The 25,502-nt window shown below is 51.3% G+C and overlaps 8 protein-coding genes across 8 annotated transcripts; 3 read left to right on the top strand and 5 right to left on the bottom strand.

The window, feature by feature from the left end:
- Positions 1–135: 135 nt before the first annotated feature.
- Positions 136–1,735, bottom strand: POX_c03742 (Pantothenate transporter liz1; the record flags this gene model as incomplete). The annotated part of the gene is made up of 3 exons (XM_050112632.1): positions 136–981; positions 1,043–1,397; positions 1,503–1,735. 3 exons carry the CDS (start codon positions 1,733–1,735, stop codon positions 136–138), a joined length of 1,434 nt encoding a protein of 477 aa, XP_049970188.1.
- Positions 1,736–3,081: 1,346 nt separating this feature from the next.
- On the bottom strand, positions 3,082–4,136 carry POX_c03741 (uncharacterized protein; the record flags this gene model as incomplete). Its single annotated transcript, XM_050112631.1, has 2 exons — positions 3,082–3,996; positions 4,068–4,136. The coding sequence occupies 2 exons, from the start codon at positions 4,134–4,136 to the stop codon at positions 3,082–3,084; spliced, it is 984 nt and encodes a 327-aa protein (XP_049970187.1).
- A 4,270-nt stretch (positions 4,137–8,406) lies between these two features.
- Positions 8,407–10,551, top strand: POX_c03740 (Alpha-L-arabinofuranosidase A; the record flags this gene model as incomplete). Its single annotated transcript, XM_050112630.1, has 5 exons — positions 8,407–8,535; positions 8,587–9,036; positions 9,088–9,204; positions 9,254–9,443; positions 9,506–10,551. 5 exons carry the CDS (start codon positions 8,407–8,409, stop codon positions 10,549–10,551), a joined length of 1,932 nt encoding a protein of 643 aa, XP_049970186.1.
- Positions 10,552–14,415: 3,864 nt separating this feature from the next.
- Positions 14,416–15,042, top strand: POX_c03739 (uncharacterized protein; the record flags this gene model as incomplete). Its single annotated transcript, XM_050112629.1, has 1 exon — positions 14,416–15,042. The coding sequence occupies one exon, from the start codon at positions 14,416–14,418 to the stop codon at positions 15,040–15,042; it is 627 nt and encodes a 208-aa protein (XP_049970185.1).
- Positions 15,043–16,100: 1,058 nt separating this feature from the next.
- Positions 16,101–16,560, bottom strand: POX_c03738 (uncharacterized protein; the record flags this gene model as incomplete). Its single annotated transcript, XM_050112628.1, has 2 exons — positions 16,101–16,436; positions 16,540–16,560. The coding sequence occupies 2 exons, from the start codon at positions 16,558–16,560 to the stop codon at positions 16,101–16,103; spliced, it is 357 nt and encodes a 118-aa protein (XP_049970184.1).
- A 1,372-nt stretch (positions 16,561–17,932) lies between these two features.
- On the bottom strand, positions 17,933–19,727 carry POX_c03737 (uncharacterized protein; the record flags this gene model as incomplete). The annotated part of the gene is made up of 3 exons (XM_050112627.1): positions 17,933–18,142; positions 18,250–19,416; positions 19,611–19,727. 3 exons carry the CDS (start codon positions 19,725–19,727, stop codon positions 17,933–17,935), a joined length of 1,494 nt encoding a protein of 497 aa, XP_049970183.1.
- A 361-nt stretch (positions 19,728–20,088) lies between these two features.
- POX_c03736 (DNA-directed RNA polymerases I, II, and III subunit RPABC1) lies at positions 20,089–21,021 on the top strand (the record flags this gene model as incomplete). Its single annotated transcript, XM_050112626.1, has 3 exons — positions 20,089–20,187; positions 20,292–20,374; positions 20,496–21,021. The coding sequence occupies 3 exons, from the start codon at positions 20,089–20,091 to the stop codon at positions 21,019–21,021; spliced, it is 708 nt and encodes a 235-aa protein (XP_049970182.1).
- A 2,632-nt stretch (positions 21,022–23,653) lies between these two features.
- On the bottom strand, positions 23,654–25,383 carry POX_c03735 (uncharacterized protein; the record flags this gene model as incomplete). The annotated part of the gene is made up of 3 exons (XM_050112625.1): positions 23,654–24,181; positions 24,237–24,927; positions 25,028–25,383. The coding sequence occupies 3 exons, from the start codon at positions 25,381–25,383 to the stop codon at positions 23,654–23,656; spliced, it is 1,575 nt and encodes a 524-aa protein (XP_049970181.1).
- Between the last annotated feature and the right edge of the window lie 119 nt (positions 25,384–25,502).

Genomic DNA, 25,502 nt, shown 5'->3' with positions numbered 1-25,502 from the left:
TGGGCCTTCCGAGGCTGCATACGTGAGTGTGGTGTACAATGGCCTATTGATGAATGCGTCACAAAATCACCTCGTTCAAAATCAAAGATCTTCACATCGTCATTATCATTACCATTACTTATTTCATTTCAGTGGTCAGACCTCTCGAGTGATACCCTCGATTTGTTTGGTGTCATCTCGGTCAGGTTCTTGAAGCAGGGCTTGACTCTCGCGGGTTCTCTCCTCGCGCGTTGTCATCAAAACGATTCCCGTCGTCCACAAGGCCAAGGCAATGGAGCAACCAATCATCGCCCACATACCCTTGGTGAAGCGAGGCGCAAAATTGGCCGAGTAGAAAAGAAGGATCCACCAGGCATTCACGGCATTACTTCCCATGTTCATGCTGGCAATGACCACGGACCGGAACCGATCATCCTGATATCTCATCGCATCGTTGCACCAGGCGAAAAATGTGGCTTGACAGGCATAGACCGCGCCCGCCCAGTAGTATGCGCCAAACACAACCGCGGTGTTGTCGAAGCACGTCAAGATGAGAACCGATGTCACGATTCCAGTGATCGCAATGAAGTAACCGACGAGGTACCGTTTGCCACCCATGAAATCGGTCAGGGTTGCCCAGAACAGCGTGGAGACGATCCCGACGGCCGGCACGCCGGTGGGGTAGTTGTTCAATTGAGCGATTGTATAGTGATGACTGGGAGAGGATTTCATATAAAGAGCCAACAAAGCATTACTGGAAAAGGATTCGGTCTCTCCCGCGATGATCCAAAGTACCACAAAGCCGTACCAGTGCCATGAGGTGAAGACACGTTTGACGAAGGTCAAATTGAGCGGGACTTTGGCCACGCCCGACTTGGGAATGCGATCAATGGCCATGGTCCGTTCTTCCGAGGTCAAATAGGGCGCCTTTGTGGTGGTCGGGGTATCGGGGAAGAGTAAGAACCCATAAATGGCGATCGGAATCGTGATCAGTCCGTCAATCTGTGTTCGTTGTTAGGATGTAAGTCATTGCTGTAAATGGGACATCCACTAATGATCTTACAATGAAAAGCCATCGCCATCCGGCAAGTCCGTGAGTCCCGTTCAGAGATCTCTGAATACCGGTTTGAATGAATCCACCGAACATGGTCCCCGCCAACCCCGACGCCGTGAAGATGCCGCTCCGCTTGCCCAGCTCTTTTTCGGTATACCATGAGCCGAGAATATAATGTGTGCCGACAAAGGTGCTTGATTCGGCGAGCCCGAGAAAGAACCGAATCGCCATGATGCCCTGGGGATTATGCACCGCGGCCGTGACCATGGTCAGACCACCCCAGATGAGCATCATTGCCGGGAAGAAGAGATGAGGGCGCATGTATGTGAGAGCTAGATTGGAGGGAATCTGCCCGATGATGTATCTATCGGATTGTCAGATCCTCGCGGTTCTCACAAATTTTGAATAGCCGCAGATGCCCACGACGGGACTTTGCTTGGCCGGGGGGGGGGGGGGGGAGTGGTCCTACCCAACAGTGAACACCGTATTAATTACATTGAGCTGATTCCCCTTGAAATGAAGCTCTTCTTTCATTCCTGAAACGTATGCATTGTTGAGGTTACTGCGGTCGAGATAGTTGGCAAAGTAGCAAAGACAACAGAAGGATAGGATAAATGCATCGATTTTCCGGAGCAGTTTAGCTTCGCCAGGGACTGTCTCCGGGCCCTTGACATAGGCCTTGAATCGTGAAAAAAGAGCCATGACGGGTCAATGTGCTGTCGCGATACGACAGAGGCCCGGGCGAGTCACGGCTGAAAAGGGAGATTCTTCGAACACGGATGGAGATGCGGAGACTTTTTATATACATTGCCTCGGCCATGTGCCGTTATCTGCGCGGGAGGGAGGAGACTGTCGATCATTCGCACTTCTCGCCTTTGTGTTTTTTTTCCCACTTCTGCTTTGTGACTGGACGCTGGAAGAGTGACAGCATCCGCACCTCCACTTCTTATCTAATCACGCTGATCAGGCTGGAAACCGGCTCAGAGTGGATCTGTCCAGTTGGCGGGAGTGTCGTATCTCCTCGCCACCTTTGCGACAAGGCTCACCGATTTTGAACATCATGATCATCATCAACGAGTAGCCTTGGTGTAAAGGAAGAGGCAATTGTTGATCAGGATGATTCATCCACGTCAGGCGGAAGCCTAAGCTGGATGAAATAGAGACAGAGAGGAAGTGTGTCTCACACAGGCTCGCACTGGTACTGACGCTGATTGAGAAAAATGCGGGGAAGTCTCCACAGTCGGCATTCGCACCGAATCTCAAGCAGACCATCAACAGGTTGCTTGCCACTGTAGGTCTTGGAATTATCTGGACATTGAAAATCGACCATTCCTGGATGAATTGGGCTGATTCAGCCCAATTGATGCCACCCTTGGTAAGCGGAAATGAGTAGAAAAAGCTGTCATCGCTGTCTTGCAGTGGGAATGGCACCGAAGTTTCGACCTCTCGTGACACAATATCCCAGCGACTGTTGAGGAGCTTACTCGGGAAATGACTACCAGTCGAGAGATTGATCACCAGCGGTCATCCGTCATAGTTTGAAAGATCTGACTGAATTATTCTGGGCTTCTGCGCAATGAAATAAGTGATGACAAAAATATACAAAGCCCTGCAGCAGCGCCACACTTCTTGACAGGGCTTCCAGAGCCTTACCTAATCACAACAGGCACGCTCGTATCATCCGCGTGGATGCAGCCACAATGGGGAAAACAATTTAATTGCCAGATTAAACATGTTATTTCAGTGCGGGCATGTATCTATATTGACGGGAGTTGCCCTGAATGTCATTGCTTGATCCGATCAGGTATTATGAGGATACGTCCAGAGACGAGAGATCTGCATCATGTACATCTACAGCTTCCTAATGTGAAGATGGATTGTTTGAAGATTTTTCATACAAAAGGGTATCAAACCATGATCAACGCATGAAAGAGGATAGATTAATCACGAAATACATGTTCCGTTTTTTCCTCCCACATGCTGGCCCGAGAGATGAAACAGCACTTTCTCCATTAATGATGCCACACCCGACATCAATTTTCCAGTGCTCATTCCGCGACCATGTCGATTGCAGCCCGGGTGGCTTCATCCAGATCTTCATCTGGCAACCCCAGCAGTTGGTTCTGCGATTTATCCGGGAAACTACTCGGGTCTTCGGGGAAGAAGCCTCTGGCGTAGAGTAACTTGCCAAAGCCCAGTCGGTTCCCAGTCTTGAAGAGGGCCAGACCATCTTCGTATCGCTTCTTGGTAGACTCATAGGTGACCTTCCAGTCCTCATCCGTGGTCTTTGTGACACGCTTGACGCTTTCAAACATCTCCCTCTGACTGATTGTAAAACTTGTCACGTAGAGACCTTTCTTCAGCCACCGTGACAGCGTCAGACTCTCGTCGTGCTCATCATCCGGCACCTCCTTGAGGCTCAGAAGCTTCGCCACAGCGCGTCCCACCTGCGCCAGAGTCGAGACCGAGTTCTTGGTGTTGCCGTCATCATACAGTGTCAGCGTTTTTTGGTGAAAATCGAATCCGAAGCGCAGCTCCGTGCCGGCAAGACTGTAGTCGTACCAAAAGCCACAGCATACGGTGATCCACTGCATCCCGAGACTTTCAATCTCGTCCCGATAGGCCTTGGCCACGGGGCCTAACATGGACTCCTGGCCCAGTTTTACTTTTTCGAGGTCCCCTCCGTATCCGTTGGGCATGATGTAGGGAATTCCGGCCTTGGCGGCTGCCTGGACCAGCTTGCTGTGAGTGCCTTGGGGTGCAGTTGGACTGAGTGTGATGATGAGGAACTGCTGCCCTCGCAGAGCGGCAACCAGAGTGGCTTCGTCGTCGTAGTCAACCTGGGCCACGCGGATTCCCTCGGGAAGCTTGCTGCTACTTCCTTGACGAGTCAGTGCAGTGATGGTGTGCTGGCCCGTCTGGAGAAGGGCAGCGACAATATGCTTTCCCACGGTTCCTCCAGCCTATCGAACAAATCTTGTGATCAGTATTTCTTGTCCGGGTGGCAGAAGTTGAATATTTCCCAGAGACTTACGCCCACAATAGCAACTTTTTCCACGGCGTTCTTGAAGCCCGCAGGCCGATTCTTTGCGTACTCGGCCATCTTTCGAAATGTCGACTTTGACTAGCACTCTTGCTTTGATAGACGCGTGATGGACGCTATATAAGATCGAATTGGCGGTTGAGAGATGCTCTTTCTTGTCCTTTTTTCTTGCGATTTCTGCTCAAGGATCGTTTGATCAAAGTCGGGAATGAATGCTTCTTCTACCAGGGAATTGTCTTTCTATTTATCCCTCAAGCCGTAAGACCTTACGCAAGTCCCTTTTCCAAAAACAATCGCTACAAAGACATTTCGGACTAGAAAGCCTTCTCCCTCCTCCAGCCAGCTCCGAGCGCTTAATCCCGAGCAGCGCTCCAATTCCAGCCCGGATTTCGCACTACGATGAAATCGACCCCCCACCCGTGACATGGCGGACGGTTACAAGCAGTCCCCCCCTGAAAATAATGACGGAGGTGTTAACGCGAATGATTCTAATCAGCTTCAAGTGGGCCCGTCTTCGACCGCGATCGAGCGCCGAGAAAGCGATTGTGGATAACAATGATGGTGGGCAGACAACCGCTGTTTGTGCTTAAGTCCGCTATTGCCGCCTCGCTCATCGGGTCGCGTCGAAGCGGCTTTAAGATTGGGGTGATCAAGGGGATATCGATCATGCAGTCATGGTGGATGTGGGCTTTGGTCTCCACAGCAAAGCTTAGAAAAATCAGGGTCCATGTCTAGGAGGGCGAGCCGTTTGCTTGGAAGGGTGCAGAGAGGAGATGAGTGGCTTGAATAGACGGTTCTTTTGATCCGCAGGCTATCGGTGAATACTGGGTTGCTTCACGTGGTCGAGACCATGGAAAGGGAAGCTAAGCTGTTGTTGGAATCGCTGGAGGGAAGCTACAGAGACGCCTCAGGCAACGAACGGAAAGATGGGTCTCTGAGTGACTAGTCGACGAGGACTAATAACCTTTGTCAAGTGAACGATTCACCATATCAGACTCTTCGATTTAGCACCAAAGAAGCTTGGAAAGGTGACATGTGGACGATAGAGGGCACCTTTTGAGAATGAGACCAGGCCATTGGAGGGAATTGAAGGCCATCAAGTCAATGGACCCAGGTCATGAACATCTTGGCTACAGTAGTTATCGTTGCTTGGACGTGTTTGAGCGCCTAGATCTCATGTTCAATCATAGGTAGACTCACGTCTTGCCGTACCTGAGTCTGTAGAACAAAAAGGCTCCAGACCTCTCGGAGAGCATACTGAGCCCATCCAACCACGTCTTCACAAAGAGGTTTGGTAAAAGGTATACCTTCTGACTAGAAACTAGAGAGTGAGCATGGAAATGCTGGAGAAGAAGATGGAAGAGATGAACATGAGGAAAGGACCTGAGAGTTTCATAAAGAGGTTAAGGGGATTCAAAGCGCGGAGGTCGGACTTGATCGACTGGAGTGCTTTTTCAAAGTGTAATATCGGTGACGGGAAACGATCGGCTCCAGTGGAGCACAGAAGGGGTTAGTCAGCTTGCGGCCCTAAGTAAGCTGCTCCTGAGCACTCCCGAGCTTTCCCCGTGAGTGCGCTTGTCTCCCTTGATTTCCGACCAGAAGCACAGGGACGTCATTAACTTGTTATTTCTCACCCAAACCTATTTTTGTGCCAAATAAGCCCCGAACGGTCACGGAACATCTGAATTCGAATTGCAGGTGTGCGAGGATGGGCCATGCCGCGCGCCCGAGTGATGATGAATTCACCAAAGTACTTCAGACAAGCCTTAAGATATAGTCTTCCGATCTGGATACTGAGAGTAAAGATCGCCTATTCCCCCGGCAAGCAATAGACTTGAACCCCCTCGTCGGTCAGACCCCGCCTTTTCTTGGTGACCCTTCTCCCTCCGACGAGGGGGTCCTATTTGCTTGTGAGGAGAAGCAACCGTCACAGGGAGACGGCAGTCTTAATGTAAATCGCCGGTCAACGTAGAGAACTTCGAAAGGGACTTGTGACCCCTTGGCGGGGAGTATGCCGAAGTAACTTCTTTTAGTATTTAGTGGTCGATTAAGTGTGAGGTTCTCGGAGGACTCCCCGCTCTCGGACTGGCCCGGGGTCTAAGGACTCTTGGGTTATGACAAGGGAAATTAACTGTCAGTCCTTTACCTCTTGTAGGCGTATATCCTATCCGCTCGTTAGGTTGAGCTACTTGGTCGCTCTACGGACCACGAATGCTACATAGGCTACACCGCGCAGAAGATGGAGAGTTCATCGCCATCGGACAGGCGATCTATGGTTTCTGTTGATATCGGCGGGGATGCTTGCGAGCAAAAAGCTCTCTTGTGGCACAGCATTTTGTGTTCTGACGACGGCTGGGGTGCTACTACTAGGTACAGTGGCTATGTCTACTAGACCTTGCAATTACTCGCGGCGAGCCGGCTTTTTGGACTCGACTCGCAAGCCGGCTCGCACTTCTGGCTCGAACTCGTGAGCTCAGGACTCGCGAATAATTGCAAGGCCTAGGACGGACCACGCGACGGGTACTGCCCTACGACGAGAAGCATCGCGGGGTTGGGGTGGTCGTGCGAACGACCACAGTTCGTAGGAAACCGTGGTTGGCCCTAGGATACTATGTATATTGTGGGAACTAGTAGAGTCTACCGGACTCTAAGATTCAGTCTTTAAAATCAGACCCCACAGACTTGGACCCTCTGCCTAGCTAACAGGTTCTCTGACCTGCGATACAGACCCCCTAGCACTTCGCGACCGTTCTGCAGACCTTGGGATCGAGGTTAACCTCGACACGGCCATCGCCTATACTTGATTAGTATACACGGCGTTGACGAAAACAAAGATTCTGGGAATATGCCGTTTCATTCCGCTCCTTCGTGAGGCCAAAAGTCGTCGGGCTAACTAGCTGCCTCTAATATAGAGTATCTAGGCGGTAGATCTTCCATAGATCAAAGCATACGATACATAGCTCAAATTGGTTGTCTCGATGAAGATAGAATGAGAGGCTAGGGTTCTAGTTGCCGCCTGTCCTGTGTACGTGTATATATAGCTGATCCGATGGAAGCACTCATGGTAGGAAAAACTGGGATGGTCCTGCTGAAGCAATTTGGACGTCGTTGGGCCGAATGGCCTCCAACTCGTGTTGGCGAAAGTCGAAACTCTGTTCGCATATAGTCAGTGACTCCGCATGGTAAGGAGTTACTTGACAGGCTCTAGAATGTCCCCGTCAAATCAATAGGGTCCACAATTAAACAACAGCTGGGGAAGGTGATAAGAGGGAAGAACAAAGTAGATTCCTCGATTTGCTAGAAAATCTTAGCTAGCAACACCAAATCTACTGAGTGAGAAGATTGGTAAATTCTGCATGCTCCCGTCCAACAAAAGCCCCTTGAAGGTGACTTCTCATCTCAACCTGGGCCGACGAGGGATTTCAAATTCCACTTGAGAGCTGACCGCACTGTCAAGAACTTGAAGCATGTGGAGATCTCGAAGAGCCGGCCGTCTTATTCGTATGCGTATGCACGGGCCACTACAACCACCGCTGCATACTATCAGTGGCCTACGTAAGTATACTGCGACCCACCCACACGGGGTGTTTAGGGGTCACAGTATACTTACGTAGGCCACTGATAGTGCAAGACCACATCTAGTTCGGAGACGCGTATGGCTCTCTCAACGTCGTGATCCGCGATGTTTCAGAGAGTTTTCAGTTAATGTCCCATTGATTGGAACACTACCCACAACCTTGACATTCCTGTCCAATAATGCGCTCAGTTTTATTCCTCCCTTATTGCTTTGCGGAGTTGGGTGACTGACAGTCCCTGTTCGGTCTGATGGCTCTTCATCTTCATCCTTTCCGAACCAGTTCCAGAGCCGACAATGACAGCCTTGAACCCTCCAGCGACCGTGACAGGGTGGCCACTTCCATCGGTGACAAACATTCATGGCCCACCATGCGATCCTGCATGTGGTGTGCATGTCATGTTTTTTGTCGAATCACAGGGATCATTACACCACTTGGGTACGATCCAGGGGGGCCCTGGCGGATCGCCATAGAATGGGTTCCTAGCCTCGCCGCCGCGAATGATGTCAACAGAGTATTCGTATTTCAGAAATCGTAGGAAGAAGAGCTTCTATGCACGTTTTTGCGGAGTTGATTCTGATGGGAGGACGAAATCTCCGCAGTATTTCACCTCCATCACCAAAGGCAGACACCACCGCGCTACCTTATAAAGCTTCTCCAATCCTCCTTTGCGGCAGGAAAAAGTCTCGTGTTCTGCATATTCCTGGCTCCCTCCTTCCTTGATCATCAAGTCACCGAATGCTCGCGCTCTCACTATGGGTGTTTCCAGTACTTTGAGATTGATCCCCCATCTTCTGATGATTGGGCTAGCAGCTAGTGTCAACATCACAGTAGGATCCAAAGGAAACACCACCAGTTCCCTGCAATATGGCATCATGTTTGAGGTATGGGGTCTTCTGGTAGTCTGACGAACAACTGGCTTATCTGGGAGATAGGAGATCAATCACAGCGGCGACGGGGGTTTGTATGCAGAGTTGATTCGGAATCGAGCCTTTCAGAACAAGAGTCTGGAGGCCTATACTCCTGTCAACGAGGCATCTCTCTCTGTCACTCAAAGCAGCAATCCATTATCCAGTGCGCTGCCTTACAACCTGCACGTCGCCCGACCTGAAAATCGCTCGGGCCTTATAGGTTTTGCAAATCACGGCTGGTGGGGAATCTCTGTCAAACCTCAGCGATATACAGGCTCTTTTTTTGTGAGGGGTGACTATTCGGGAGACTTCACCGTATCTCTTCAGTCAACCTTGTCAAGTCAGACATTCGCAAGCGTCCATGTTCGGTCAAGAAGCACTGCCCATGTCTGGACTAAGCATCAATTTAGTTTCACTACTCGACAAGCCGCTTCAAATACCAACAACAGCTTCTCGATCACATTCGACGCGGAAGTAAGTGCTGAATGCAACCGAATACATCGTCTCGTGGCTGATGATGAACAGGCAGTAGCTGGGGGATCATTAGATTTCAACTTGATCAGCCTGTTCCCGCCGACGTATAAGAATCGCGCAAATGGCCTACGAAAGGATCTCGTCGAGGCGATCGCCGACCTGAAACCTGTGCGTACTGTGCCTCTAAGACTGTTAAATGTCACTGATTCCGGAACAGAGCTTTCTCCGATTTCCTGGCGGAGGCAACATCGATGGTATTCTTCCAAACACCCAGTATAAATGGCAGGAGACCCTGGGTCCAATTCCCTACCGACCAGGCCGAGATGCGGTCTGGGGGTACTATGAAACAGATGGCCTGGGATTGGCTGAGTTTCTTCAGCTATGTGAGGATCTTGAGATTGCACCCGGTATGTACTGAACTGCTTCCTTCCTCCCACTTCTTTAACCATCTGTATTAATCGATGAGCAGTCCTTGCGGTCTGGTCTGGCCTAAACTATGTCAGTGGACCACTCACAGCAGAAGAACTGGAACCCGTTGTCCAGGACACTCTCAACGAGCTTGAATTCTTGACAGGTTCAGTTGAAACGACATGGGGTGCACACCGTGCATCTCTCGGTTTTCCAAAGCCCTGGAAAGTGCAATATGTGGAAGTTGGCAATGAAGACCACCTAACTGGGGGGCTCGAATCTTATCAGTCCTACCGTCTTCGCATGTTTTACGATGCCATTAAAGAGAGGTTCCCGGACATCACCATTATCGCATCAGCATCAGAGCTATCGATGAACTTGACACATGCAGATATGGGCGGTGACTTTCACATCTACGACACACCCGATGGCTTTGTCAAGCAGTCTGGACGCTTTGATCACATCCAGCATCAAACCTTGATCGGCGAATTCGCGTGCACTTTTCCAAATAATCCCGACGGGCTTCCCTCCAGGGACAAATACGTCACCTATCCGTTCTGGATCGGTTCTGTTGCCGAAGCCGTCTTTCTTTTAGGAGCGGAGAGGAACTCAGACAGAGTGATCGGGGCAGCCTATGCTCCAATGCTGGCCCATTTAGAAGAGTCGCAATGGGTACCCACTTTGCTGACATTCACGGCCGATCCGGAACAGACCACTCGGTCCACCAGCTACCACGTCACAAGACTTTTAGCCTCCAACACCATGACGCACACCTTGTCTGCCGGATCGGACACTGATTTTGGACCTTTGCACTATGTGACTGGTTATGACAAGCGGTCCCACTCCTACTTGTTCAAAGCAGCCGTCTACAACAGTTCGGATGATGTTCCTGTCTCGATCAAATTTCCTGATATGCCGAGCGGAGTACGAGCGGAGCTTACTTTGCTTACTGCCGACGCTCCAGAATCCTCCAATGCAGTTGGCGGTCCCGAGATCGTTACCACTTCAGTTTCGAGTGTTGAGGCAGGACCCGGTGGCTACTTCAACTTCAAACTCCCAGATTTGAGTGTTGCTGTCCTGAGGGTCAGCATGTGTGGGAGCAATTAGGCATAGTGAACTCTTTTCCTTTCATTTCAGCCACCATAGAAATGATTGACGCGCCTCCAAAAATGTTGTGGGAGGAAGATTCAATAGCGCATTCTTGTTGTATATCTACATTCGAGCTATAATACCTCTACAAATGATAGGATATGAGCTCATGTACCGCAGAGGCGGGTAATTACTTAGCTACTAGGACTTCAAAGGATACAACTACATTGCATCTGCCATTGCGGCTGGGTATTTCACCTTTTCCTGCCCAAGGATAGGCTGAGTGTCGGTCAATCGGAGCTTTTAAACCCTTACCAGAATGTGCAAGCGGCAACCCAGGTCAAACTATGGGCAAAGAGTTCAGAACTCTTGCAAGGGGGCAGACTCTCTTCAAAGTTACCGACCCCCCAAAGGACTCGTCCATATGGGCCACAGCTTTGGCTCGTTGATCACCAATAGCCTCGCAGCGGCATTCCCAACTCTTTCAGATGGTGATACTCTCACCCGGTTTGGTCACGAGTTTTCCTGGCCCAGTAATTTCCAGTTATGTGATGGGATTCGAACTAGCACGAGTGGACAAGCCCATTCGATTCCGCAAGTACGACTCCGGATATCTGACCTGGGGCAATGGATTTGACAACCCATGTGCCGCTTTCAACTACCCTGTTTTTTTAATTAGAATGCTCTCCGCAAAGCCGAGCTGAATAAAGCGGCATTCTCGATTGCCGAGTTGCTGTCATTCAGTATGCGCCCCCTTGCGGCACCGGGCTGTTCTAGTCCTGTTCTGGTACGTTGACAGATCCACCTCGACAAAACCCTCCGAACTGACTGTCTTAGATCATAAGCGGCGCACGGAATCTCTTATTTTACGGTGATAATTGTTAAAGCGTGCTCGTTGCCGAGAACCCTCCTTCTACAGCTGTCGAGCTTTGCGAAGCCCAGGCGCCTTGCTCGGTACTTTCACCCTAATGCAGGGCACGTGTTGAATCTCCACCATAACTCAACTGTGGCGTACGAAGTAATTCCTAGGTTCTTGGTGAACAACGTATTATAGCGGCAGAACAACAGATAGCTCTCCACCACTAGAGCTTATGTTGTAATGGTACTACCTACAGAAACGGAAAGATAGGCGGATGGCATATCCATCCTCCATTTGAGTGTATGTTACCAGGTCGCTCATCAGACTGGCTTCAATCATGCCTCAATTCCTAATCCGAGCTCATATAGGCTAGAGAGTGTCTTATTTCATTGCAGAAGCTAGCATAGAGTATAATACTATTAATAGTATATTCGCTCGTCTTTCTCGCTGCTGGGAGGTGGCTACAGTAGGTGCAGCATCACAATATAAAAGAGGGATGAGGACGAGGTATGAGATTGCTATAGGGGAGAGACTCTACCCAAGCTTTAATACATGGTAAGCGGCCGAATAAGAACGAGGTAGTATACACTAGGCGTATAGAGGGTTGAGGGCTCCTCTTGAACGAGTATGAAAGGGGTATTGATTATGATATACAAGTTCAGATGGTATTTTGTTGAGTTTATAATAACCGCATACTTCAAGATTTCATTAAAACGTGTGTCCTTCTTTCTACCGCATCAGAGTCTCAAACTGCCGACACTAGTCTGCAATAGGTGCACTCAAGTCGGAGTATTCTCCTGTCCAGCATCGTTGTATCACAACTCTAGCTTCTAGTCCGTTAACTGGCGGGTACCTTTTGGAGGCAAAGAGATCATCAACGAGTTCTTGGTATTTCTCCATCTCCTCCAGAGACTTAAACGGACCTAGAGACCGGTAGAGCCAATAGCCAGTTAATATCGTATAGTAAGTGGACCCGAGACTGAAAATGTCCGTGCTTTTCGTCGATTCTGGCGGATTGCAAGGATGAAAAAAAATCCAGCATCGGGCTAATACTGACCATCTATTTCTCCATTTGTCCCCCCCCCCCCTCCCTCCTGGAAGTCACAGAGCAGAAGATCGAGCTCGTTTCCGGCGACCGTGTGTAACAGAAAGTTCTCTGTCGAAGATCAGAGTGTATCACACCTTTTCGGTGAATGAATTGGATCGCCTCCGCGGCTTGTGTGCGCCATTTGAATCGTAACGACATCTCGATGCTAGCATGATGCTGATCAATGTAGTTCCGTAGATTTCCATCGCTTGCTTCGGCAAATAACAATGGCAATGGGTCGTCTTAGACGCCCTTGAACCTAAAGAAGTCAATCACTGGCCCCAAGAAGTTAGGGGCTTGCGGACTCTATTATTCTTGGATGTAGCCCTAGGATTTGCAGAAGTCGTTCTTCCACCTCAAAACTCCGCTTTATGTCTCGAACGAACCACTTATCCGCCGCTGTCTTACAATGCCACCAAGCAAATCGTGGACACTTGATGATGACGCCTGGCGCTACGCGTGCAATACGGAAAGTTGAGCCTTCGCCTAATATGTCGCTAGGACGAGGCTCGTACGGGACCGGGTCCTCTTTTTCGATATTTACGGTACCTAGGTATTCCGTGATTGACGTTGCGTGCATATCGTCCGCCGTACCTAGAGGTTGTTTCCACTCAATAGCGCCTCTACAGCACTCAATATCGTCTAGCTTCTCCCGATTTGGGAGAGGAACTTTAAAGAGCGAAGGTACTTTGAATGATATGAGACGATACAGATGATATCGCAGAAATGAAAAAAAAAGATGAAACTGTGATTCCAAATGCTCGTCAACATTATGGAGATATGTTGAAGGGAGTCATGTGACAAAGAACTGGGGACAAAGAAAGGAGGTTGGCGTCGTCGAGCCAAGGTCGAGGTGTCTTGCAAACTGCTCAAACAGCCCGAGTGTAGCCATTGACCAATGATCATCCACTAGTTATCTGCACGAACCAACCTGTTGATCGAGAACGTGAGAATCGGGATCTATCACGTGACCTACCAATGACTAAGATTCCGGTAAAAAGTCGGAGGAACGCTTGAACTGGCGTCAAAAGTAGCCGTCTCCGGTGACGACTTTACCGTCACCTAGCGTTGTGGTGTAGAATAGGTTCTACGTATAGCCTGTAGGGAGGAGTGTGTTGCGCTATGGACTACTACCTAGTAACTACTAACAGTAGTAACTTGCTACCTGGCAGCTTTGCTTTGATGAATAAGACTCATCAGGATTTTACAAGACACAGTACACAGTTGACAACACTTTCCTCTTGACAGCCTGGCTACCCCATTTGTGTGATGCCACACTTATTTCAAAACCCCGACCATCCATGTAATTGTTCTGGTTGTCCGACCTTCACACTTCACATGTCCCCATCACAATCCTGAGCCGTTCATCCATGTGGGAACCTTTGAATTAAGTTAAATAGTCTCTCTGCTTGATACCTTGTGTGACCCAATGTCCAGCGTTTACTGTGACTGATGTACCCGCTAGGCTCCACCTCCCCTCCCCCACTGCCGATCCCCAGCCACCTTTCGAGGCCCGGAATTACACGATTCCTTCGACTTTCGACACGCAGGTCCAGACAAACGTGGCCATGTTTCCCAGCCTCCTCCATTTCACGGCCAGGAACTGACCACCCTTGAAGATCTCGGATTGTAAACCTTCAGTCTCTTCAACTACTCGGCGTTGATTCTACATCAACACGGTCAATCTCCTGCGGGCCACGAGACAAAAAAAAAGGCAGTCCCGCGCACACCATCAGTCCCCATCGCATCTTCTGATCCAACAAATTTACCTCTTTCATCGGCAATCTTTCAACCCTGGGAAGGCCAGCCAAGGCCCATTCTACCCATCGCCTCTGGCACCTTTCCTTTTCAACCTCTCGACTCGTCTCCTGTGAATTCCTAAAGTCCAAAAGCAGTCAAACCACCCACCACCACCTCATCCACCTCATCATACACCATGGAGTCCATCCCACCACCACGAGGACTCAACCTCAACGCAACCATCTCCTTACCCCCCGATCCATACCAAATCCACCCCCAACCAGCCCTCCTCCTCCACAACCACCTCGAGAAGCGCTACTCCACCATCTCCATCCCCGCCACCTACGGCCATCTCAACTCAGGCCCACCCCCAGGTACCGTCGCCGGCATCGTCCTCGGCACCGTCGCCGGCGTCATCCTCATCCTCTACCTGACCTTCCTCGCCCTCAACCCAGGCGGACTCGCTCGCGGACCCACCGAGGGTGAAACCGTCGTCGATGAAGAAGTCATCGTGCGCAGTCGTCGATCCCCCTCCCGACGGGGCGATCACATCGAAGTGGTCGAGCAGCGCGAGCGGGATCGGGATCGGGATCCCCGTCGTGATTCGTATCGGAGACCACCTTCGGCACGACCGAGTCATATCGCGGTGGGGGAGTCGGTCACGGGGACCTCGGTCACGAATGACTCGGACTTGGTCGAGGTGATCGAGGAGGAGTCGTCGATGATGTCGTCGATCCCGCCGCGGAGAGGGGTGGAAGTCGGCAGTCGGGTCGGGGATATCGGACGGTGGATCCGTTGGAGTATGGGGTGGGAGCTCGTATGATGGTGGTAGTCACTATCGTTAATGCGTGGAGAGGAGGTGGAGGAAGAAGGAGAAGAAGGAGAAGGAGACCGTCTGATGGGGGGTTGGTGTTGTAATATAATGTCTCTCTCCTTTTTCTTTTTGAATTTTTTATATGACCGATGAGGGCCCGAGATCGATGAGGTGGTTGAGGGAAGAGTCTTGTGATTTGTTTTTGTTGCCTTGCCTGTTGCGATACCCCGGTGTTTTCTTTTGTTTTTGTTTTTTGTTTCCCTGGGCTGACTGGGCTGAGGTGTTTTGCGTCGCGCATGATGAGTGATGACTCGATGTGGATACTTCCTTATTGATGAGATGAATCATATTACGATTGTACTTCCACATCAGAGTTCCGGTGATTATGTACCAGCATTACCATCCGAGAAATACCCGAGATCGAGTCGGGGTCTGGTTATGTCAAATAGAAGCGTCACAGTGCATCAGGCATTTCAGACAGAACTATTAGAAAGAATAGTTCACAGGAAAAGAACAAAAGAACAAAAGAAAAGAAATAGGGAGCGACTGCAACTGTCACAAAAACAAGAGTGAAAAAAAGGCATTCAAAGATAAGCCTTGCCACCCCTCAGGGAACCCAGTAATCAACGCCGTGTCCTCTTTGCGCGCCAAAGAAAGACAAAATCACAACCGAGGATATATAATGTAGAGAACAATGAAGAAAGCATCGCACAGCAACGACTAAACCCGTCAAACCGAAGACCAAATGAACGGAAACCAGAAACGCGAGAAGCAATGTCTCAAGGAAGCATTGGTCCCACCCGTGCCTGTCAGGGTCGTGTCCGGGGAGAGAGAGAGAGAGGGAGAGAGCGCAAGAGGGAGAAAGCCAAGTGACAGCTCTTGATGAGGAATTCCCGGGGTCACGTTTCCGCAGAGAGAGGATGCAAGCTCCCAGAGACCGCGCGGGTAATCGAGTCAATGTGGCGAGTTTGCAAGCGCAGTTGAGCTCTCCCCACTTGGTAAGAACCACCGCCGGACAAGTTCCGCCGTCGGGTGGACAGGTTGCTCAGCCGTGACTTTTTGGGTGTTTAGAACAGCATATCCAAGCAGCAGCAGCAGGCAAACGCCGCCATGATACCGGCGCAGATTCCACCAGCTCCGGAACCACCACCACCGCCACGATCATCGGCGTAATACCCCTGCTGAGGCGGGTATCCCTGTTGAGGCGGGTAGTACATCTGGCCCTGCGGCTGCGGGGGATAGTAGCCCTGCTGGGGAGGTTGTCCGTAGCCCTGCTGCGGTGGGTAGTATCCTTGACCACCCTGTTGGCCTCCATAGTAGTCTTGCGCAGTACCCTGAGGAGGTGGGGAGTGGACACCCTCGTTGTTGTAGGCCGGAGCGGGATAGGAAGGGGGTGGACCGTTCTGCAGATGGCGAGGAGGACATGTTAGCAATGGCGATGACTACGACCAGTCTTCCAAACCTGTCAGAAGTACAGGCATTCACACGGCGAAAAGAGATACGCACCGGCTTATTATTGTAAGACATTTTCGGGGGTCTTGGTCTAAAACTCGGAATCGCAGAAAGGGTACTGTGAGAATGAACAGCCGGAACTACGGCTCGTCGGAGATGGATTGGCGGCAACGGAAGTATAAAAGAGACGTCTGGGGAAGAGGGGGGAGGGAGTGGATCTGAAGAGATCTGAAGAGGTCGAGGGTTTCTGATGCGTTAAAAGATGAGAAAAGAAGTCCCAGTATGTCGAAAAGGTCTCGTAGGCAGAAGAAATCCGGGCGGCAAGAAATGGGGGGGGGGGGTTCGAGAGCAGCCAAGAGCTTTGGAACGAACGTTCTCTTTGGTTGAAACCGCGCCGATGGCTCGTTGCAGCAAGTGGAGCGTGGCGCAGTTCCGCGGTTTGGTCTCTTCCAGGACGGAGAGCAAAAAGAGGGTACCGAGTACTACCACTTTGCCCGCTTTTTCCCAGTTCATGGAGGTACCAACTACTAGGTCGGGAGTTGATATGCGAAAAGTGGATGATTCCGGCACACAATCTACAGGGATGGTCGGCCCGTCCTTGCCTGTCAGCCCCGGAGAGGAGTAGAGGGAGGTCGATCAATGTCTTTGCTGGTGATCGCTGCTGGTCACGAAATGGACACGCACGTTCCTACAACCAATCTGGGTAGTCTGTACTTTCTATCTTGCCCCCCTGTCGGACTACTACATACATCACTCGTAGCTCCGGACTCAGGATCCGGACGAAAAGGTCCACGCAAGTGACAGGAGCCTGGACCATGTCTCTCAGGTGGCTGTGCGGTCGTCGGAGGGATGAGATCGACAGGCCGAAGAACGGGATGGTCCTATATGGCCTGGGGAGCTGTTGACCCTACGGCTCAGGACAGAGGTGACAGTCATCCAACGTGCTGGACGTATGCAATCTCTTGATTTCAAAAGACCATCAAGGACCATTTTACGCAAGCATCGACTAGTGGGAGCAGTCTTTGCAAATACGGCCCTTGAAAAAAAAAAACCATAGGTCCCAGCGGCCATCCTGTCGGTAATCATGTTGAATCATATCATTTGTGCTCATTGAAGGCGGCTAAATACAAGACGCACCGAGGGAGCAAAGCGCTACCCCCAGACATAACGTATAGAAGCAGAGACATCGAGGAATCTCACTGCTCAGAGGGTCGAGGAACTCCTCCCCCGGAAGGTGGGGGAATTTTTGTGGGGCACACAAGAAAGAAAAACCAACACGCTGTTCATGTGGAAAACGGGGATGATGATCATGCAGGCTGAGCGAGCGCAATCGCAGAATCGTTGGAGCGCGGGGAGAAGGCGTCTGGAAGAAGGGCAACAAGCCAGAAAGTGTGGAAGACAGAAAAAGATGGAAGACCGCACTCCCCGTGGCGATGCGCGTCAGCCCTTACTCCTTGTCCTCCAGGGAGGCCTTCTTCAACTCTTCCGCCGCATCAGCAGCGCCGTCCTTCTCCTGAGCCAGCTCAGCCTCGGCGGTAGGAAGGGCGTTGGCCTGGGCGGCCTTCTTCGCAGCATCGGTGCTGCGGCCGTTGGTCTCGGCGGCCGCGGTCTCTTCTTCCTCGAGACGGGCGATCTCCTCCTTGGCCTTTTGAATGTTCTGTAGTGAAAACGAATTAGCATGAGCAGGAAAAGACCCCCCCCCCCCCCCCCCAAAACACCACATGAGCGTTAAACCAAAAAAAAAAAAGAGCGACTGATCCTTACCTCCTCGGTCTTGCTGGTCTGGTTCTTCTTCCACTCGGTGATCTTGGCAGCGAGCTTCTCAACTGCGGCGGGGACATCGGACTGGTTCATGGGAGGGTCGATCTTGACCTTGGCAAAGTCCTCAATAATACCGACGTTCATGTTGAACTTGCCGGCCTCGGCACCGGCGGCCGCAGCGCCCTTCTTGCCCTTCTTACCCTTCTTGCCAGTGGTACCGACAAAGTAGTCCTCCTCCTGGTCCTTGCGCACGACCTTCATGCCCTTGAGGCCCGAGTCATCCACAGTACGGCCGACGTTGGCGCGGAAGTTGCTTCCCTCGTTCTTCTTGTCATCCAGACCCAGAGCGGCGAAGTCGTAGGAGGGGTCGAAGTGACGGATCAGACCCTGAGCTGTAAGAATCTCGTCGGTGTAAGCCAATTGAGATGCCTCCTCGAGCTTCTTATCGGCAACCTTCTTGCGCTTCTCGCGCTCAAAAGCATCACGCTCAGCCTTCTGACGCTCACGGCGAATGCGCCAGGCCTCATCCTCATACTCCTTGTAGGCACGGCGAGCCTTGAAGTAGTTGTCCTTGATCTCACGGATGGCAGCGTACTTTTGTTGCTGCTCGTTACGCAGCTTGGTGCGCTCGTCACGGAGAGAGTTCAGGTTCTTGTAGACGCTGTCCTGCTCGGCCTTGATGGCGTCCAGCTCCTTCTGGATCTCGGCATACTTATCGCTGAGGGCCTTGGCCTCGGGGTTGTCCAAAGTCTTCTTGAGCTCGGCGATCTGGGCCTTCAGCTCATCGATGCCCTTCTGCGACTCCTCCAGACCGGCGAAGCTCTTGCGCTGCTTGCGGAGGTTCGAAATGTCAGCCAGCGCCTTGCGCTCATCCACCAATCGCAGGGTGCCCGAGTCGACCTGCTTCTCGAGGCGGGCAACCTCTCGGTCGATCTCATCCACGTTCTTGAACTGCATCTTGCCACGCGAGTTGTTCTGCTCGGCAATGCGGGCCTTGAGAGTGGCCTCCAAAGCGTTCATCTTCTCCAGGGTGCTCGAGCGGGAGGACTTGAAACCGGACTGCTTTTGGCGGATTGAGGACAGCTCGGCGCGAAGTTCCTGCTGCTTCTTGACGACGGGAGAATCATGGTTGTTGGGCTTGGCAGTGTCCAATTTGGCCTTGATTTGGTTCTGAACGGTACAAGATCATTAGTGGGCTGGTTACCACAAGAGAAAATCGACATAGCATGAGCGCGCCATGTATCACCCCTCTCTCGTGATTTGAGTTCGAGTCCTCGACCACACAGTGCGCATGTGTCATATGGGCTCAATCTCCCGACAAGAAAGCGCCAAATGAATCAATTGATGCATGAATTTCAACGTACCAACTTCTCCTGGGCCGCAGCGTGCTCCTTCTCAGCCTGGGCCAGATTGGCCTTGTAGGCTTCCTCATCGGGCTTGGTGGGCTTAACCCGGGGCTCCGCAGGGGCAGAAGCAGCCATTTAAAATGAGAGACGGATGAAGATGGGAGTAAAGGGAGAGTGCAGACCAATCCTGAGATCGGAAAGAGAGGAACGAAAAGGGTAAACAAAAAGGAGATTAAAAAAACCGCTTGCCCACGAGGCCACGAGGGGAAAGGGGAAACGTTGCGAATAATAATAATCAAGACGGGCTCCGGTTCGGTCAGTTTCTCCGCTTTGCTAGACTGCTTCGCCTGGCAGAAAGTTCCCGCCGATTTTTCGACCTGCACCTTATCTTTTTCCACGACACTGTCTTTGCGCGCCCGCGTTCCGCTCTCTTGTCTGCGCCTCGAGCAATTGTGCAATCACAGAGTCTCTTTATTCAATCGCAGATTCATTCACCATGGACGGGGATATTCCCGCCTCGAGCAGCGATGCCAGCCGTGAGATGAGCCGGCTTTGGCGCACTTGGAAGACTGTTCACGAGATGCTTGCGGATCGGGTAGGCTCCTCGTCCTCTCCCCTCCAGGCTCCACTGGCTGCTCCGAGAGTGTGACTGGGAATGAGAGCTCAAATGAAGCTGACTGTGGTGTGTGTTCAAAACAGGGTTATGAGGTGTCAGAGGAAGAACTGAAGGTGTCACTGGAAGAGTTCGCGCGGAAATATTCAGACCCGATGGGGTATCCAGAGTATGCGACTTGCCCTTCAGAATTACCTCAGATGACTCTCTCTCAAAATTGGAGATGAGAGAGGAAGATAATCTTCATGCATGTCTTGAAGTGTCACTGACTCGAATGCTCTCGATTCCAGCCGGACGAAGATGAAAATCCAGGCGCGCCCCACCGAGGAGATGAAGTTCAAATACACTGCTCTGCCAACCAAATCCAACCCCAACCCCCAGCCCGACTGTGGCACCATCTACGTCGACTTCTGCCCGGAATCCTCCTCGCTCGGTGCCAAGCAAGTGCGCACATTCAACCACTTCGTGGCCGAGAACAACTTCCACACCGGCATCTTCATCACTCAGGTCCCCTTGTCGCCCACGGCCGTGCGCATGCTTAACAGTGTCCCCGGTCACATTGGAGAGACATTCCAGGAACAAGATTTGCTCGTCAACATCACCCGACACGAGCTTGTTCCCAAGCACGTTTTGCTTAGTCCCGAAGAGAAGGCCAAGCTGCTGCAGCGCTACCGTCTGAAGGAGTCCCAGCTGCCCCGCATGCAGGTTTCCGATCCCGTCGCGCGATACCTTGGTCTGCGTCGAGGTCAGGTGGTTAAGATTATCCGCAAGAGTGAGACCGCCGGTCGGTACGCCAGTTACCGCTGGGTCATCTAAGGGGAAAAGGCATTGTCACGACAATTTTCGATCGAATATGCCTCTTATTTCTCATGACCTCTCATCCCTCTACCCTTTTCCGGATACAACGAGCTATTTTTACCCCAATCTTTGGAAGGATGCATGATGAGACATTCATACCTTCTCCCAATTGCGCATCAAGTCTATTTTCCCATTCTCTGTTCAGCGTAGCTGGACGCTGGTCACTGCATTTGATTACCCGTCCGCCGACTTTCGACTTGGATCACATCTCCTCCTCGACGCCAAGCACTTATGGATGACCAGTGATGCCAGAAATGAAGAAAATGGGGAAATAGACACGGAGTTTGTCATTTTTTTTTCTTCTCTTGCGCCTCAAACAAAGATCAAAAAAGTCGCGTCCCCTTGTAATATGGGCAGCATGGCGTACAGGCGAACCCTTTCTTTTTTTTGTCTCTTTTTTTATTTTTGTTCTTCGTGTCCATCTTCTTCTTCCCCGGGGCCAGGAGTGGGACGCTGGTGCTGGTGTTGATCTGATTCTGATCAGTTAGGTAGATATGGATCTGTTTCATTCTGATATGGTGGTCTTGAGTGAATTTCTCCGACAGTAACGGATTTCAACCTTTGGCTTTGCATCTCTTTTACTGTAAGCTAGATCAAAATTCTTCGGTAGATGCGATAGTTTCTATCAAAACTGCGGACCTTGAATTTCGTCCGATTCTTTCACTCGTCTAACATCTGAGTACAAGTCTATCAATCAGCTGATTGATTCCTTGAGTGTCGACAGCATCGCCCGCCTGTAAAGGTAAAAACGGTTCCAGAAAACCATCTTGAACATTACTATCAATATGACGACTTACTAAGCTCCTCTATTATCCGTCAACATGATTTCTTCCGGTCTCATCATCCTCCTCCTTTCGCATATCATCAACCATCTTCTGCTCCTGTCTACCACCCCCCAAACATAGGAAATCGCCCTACTCTTCGTCTTTTCCACCCACTGATTACGACGAATAGACCCCCTCTATCAATAATGTTAGAAAATGCCCGCCCCCCCCCCCCCCCCCCCCCCCCCAAAAACGGAAAGAATTAAAGAATCCTCTCTCAAAATAAAATCAAAACAGACACATCTTACAATTCACCCCCCTTCAACCGTTGCATTGCCATATACACCCGATGCGGAAGTTTTTAACACCTCCGCTTTACCAAGTGGTCGAGTGACATTCAAATCAAACATAAACCATCTCTTCAGCCCAGGCGTGCCCAAGTCAAAGTCACCCGGGATATGAACGGGGATCTTACCCCGTGGGTAAAGAACTGTATTGAATGGCCGATCAAGAACCGTTTGGCAAAAGGATTCTTCTATTTTGATATGGCGTCGCTGGGGACAGCCGGGGATACGGGTGTCGGTTACGTGAGTGTAGATGGCTACTGTTCGGGTAGGGTCTGGTGCCCGGGGGTTGGGGGTGGTCATGTCGTGAGGACTTGAACTTGGGTACTTAGGTAGGTAGGAGGCCTGGCGCGCTGCCTAGGAGGTTTGGACTGTGGAATTGTATTAGGTATAGTATGTAGGTGTTAGGTATAGGAGGGACTGAAATAGGGAGGAGTAAGAGTGATCCATGTACATTGATCAAATGGCGGACCATTTTACTTTACTTTTTTTTTCTCAAATGCCATGACATAGGTAGGACCCAGAAGGAGACAGGTTTTCAATATTTCTACATCGCCTCTCGCAAGCTTAATGTTGAGAACCTATCAATGTGAGTACATACGAAGAATAGAGATGGAACGGGGAAATTCCTTCAATGTCCCATGTGGTTGATCCAGCTAGCACTCTTTGAATTCTAGACGTGGCGAAAAGGTTGAGAACGAGATACCCTCTAGTGCACTTTGTCGGCCCGTATAATTGATCAAGGTTTCACGTGTTTTCAATATGGCGGTTTGGAATCGCAAACGTAAACAGGTGTAGTGATCAACCTTGTCAGTTTCCAGGTCCCAGACAACCGTGCGAACTCCATTCATCTCGGCCACGGGAACCTGAATCGGTCTCGAAAGCAATGAACTCGATTGCCTTATTTCAAAGTTTCTTACTTGCTCCATTCCTTTCCTTACTACAACATACTGTCACTCAAGGAAAGATGGTATTCTGAACACACGAGACTCGTCATGGTAATCCCACCACCCGTGAATGATAATAGGTCCATCGACAGGTTAAGTATATACCTCTCTGGAATGGGGAACCTGCCATCCCATCCAGCGGGTGAATATTTTACATACATCAAGGTTCTGCACAGCATCGGGCGATGTACATTTCATCGCTGAATGGTCCACAGATTCAGCCTCGCCCAGGGAAATGAGAGAAATGAAAGTAAAAAAGGAAAAAGGAAACAAACAAAAGCGCCGACAATATCTCAAAAGCCCACCAGCGCCAATGCTAATTGCATCCATACCACGTTGCGCCGAGGGTTCCGGCACTAAGGCACATTGTGGGAACAAGCATGAAAAAAAAAGAAAGTCAATTCAACAAAGAGGGGGTATGATTGATAGAGTAGTCAAATAAAGGAAAAAGAAAAAGCAACGAAAGAGAGAAGAAGCATGGCCTCATAGCGAAGAGAAGAAGGATGAGGAGGAGGGAAAGGTCGTCCTTAAGAAATCATCCTCGGTAGGTACTCCTCGAGAGTAACCCACCGACGTCCTGGAGCTCAACCTCCAGATCAGGTGCAGTGTCTCGTGAAGATTGGTGCGGCCGGGGAGAATGTGATAGCAATTCGGATGGAGACATAGTGCGAAGAGACGGGGGGCAGGAAAGACGTGCTGAGACCGGTGGTGTGGCCGTGGTACGAGGTTGGACTACTCCAAGGTCTTCCAGAAAGGCTCTGCTTCCTCGCCGGTGGCGAGTCGGTGCTACCGGAGCGGTCGTGGTTGAGGGGGCGATGGTATGTCGAGTGAGGAGGGGAGGTCGAGACGGGGTCTGCAGAGGCGATTCTCGATTGAGCAGTCCTCCCACGTCGAAGAACGAGACACGATGGGAGAAGGGGGTGAAGTCGGGAGAAGGGAGTCGGGTGTCGCGCGGAGACTCGCTCGTCGGAAGGTACTCGCGCGGGCTGGCTTTGATGTCGAAGCTATCGGCGGAGGAGATCCGGTCGTCGTCTGAAACCGTGGCTTTGGGTGAAGGACCAGGCTGGGTTGAGGGATCCAGTCCGGGCCACCATGAGGGGGGCGGGGGGAGCGGGAACGGGGATGGACATGCCGGGGGCGGAGGAGTAGAGTTTGGGGTCGAGTCGGATGCCGAGATCGCCAGCGAGATCGCAGTCACTGCCCCATTGGTGCTGCATGACGGTCTGTCGACGGACGTAGCTGTGGTCGAGACTCTCGGTCACGGAGGCGGAGCCCTGCGTGGGCTTGTACTTGAGCTTCTTCACGCCGCGATCTCGAACAAAGGAACCGATTACGACCAGATTGGAGACGGCAGTTGCGGCGAGGATTTCCAGCGATGCGACCAGAGATCGGTAGGGTTGCGCCCCCCGGCGCCAGATGACGGAGGGGACTCGAAAACAAGTGATCCCGACGAGGATAAAGGAGAGGCAGAATAGGGTCACGAGGGCAAGCTTGCGTTTGATGGGGATCTGGGCCATCAAGATGATGGGGACGGGGAATGCGACAAGCAAGAGATCCGTGACGACGTCACAGGCACCCATGGTGATGAGCTGCGCATATCCGCTTCGACAGCGTGGCCCCGGGTCGGGGATGACCTGCCAGTAATGATTGAAGGGATGACACTCGGCCAAAGTGGCGATGACCACGGCAACCAGTGTGGACGCCAGAAAGAAGTGGATGAAGCGCAGGAAATAGGCCACCGATCGGCGCCAGACCATGCCCGTGACTCGTTTGAAGAACTCGCAGACGGTGAGCTTGGCCGTCCAGATACTGGGAGATTGTAACGACCATCCGATCAGCTCATGACTCTACATCTTCCAGGATCGACGTCGAGTTGACTACACCAGACCGAACGGAGGGAAAATCTTACTAGACTGCGTAGAAGATGCGCGCCACCAGCACCAGCTTGCTCCCCAGCATCCGATCCCGGACTTGAGCGGGAGTCAATCCGACCGTTTGCGTGTTGTTGGTTCCCAGCACCAGTACAAAGTGCACAATCACCATCCGCAGGACCAGTGGAATCACACTCCACATCACAACCTTGTCCTCGGGGAAGAAGCGCTCGATGCGAATATAACGGCCGCAGAGTCGGACAAAGATGATCACCAGTGACAGGGCCGTGGCCCACCAGCTCATCATCAGGGTGGGATTGATGTCTTGACGAGATTCGAACGCCGGACGCAGTTGCGGGTAGATCCCCCGGCCGATCAACGAACTGGATGCCATTGGTTCCATTGTTTTTGCTTTGCCTTTGCTTTGCTTCCCCTTTTCCCCTGCACCACCTCCGAAGAGGGGCTGCTTGGGTGTCTTGTTCTCTCTCACCTATTTCCTGATGAAATGTTTTT

Source organism: Penicillium oxalicum, chromosome III, assembly GCF_001723175.1.
Source record: "Penicillium oxalicum strain HP7-1 chromosome III, whole genome shotgun sequence".
Classification (NCBI taxonomy): Eukaryota; Fungi; Ascomycota; class Eurotiomycetes; order Eurotiales; family Aspergillaceae; genus Penicillium; species Penicillium oxalicum.
This window is presented reverse-complemented; position numbering and strand designations above follow the sequence as displayed.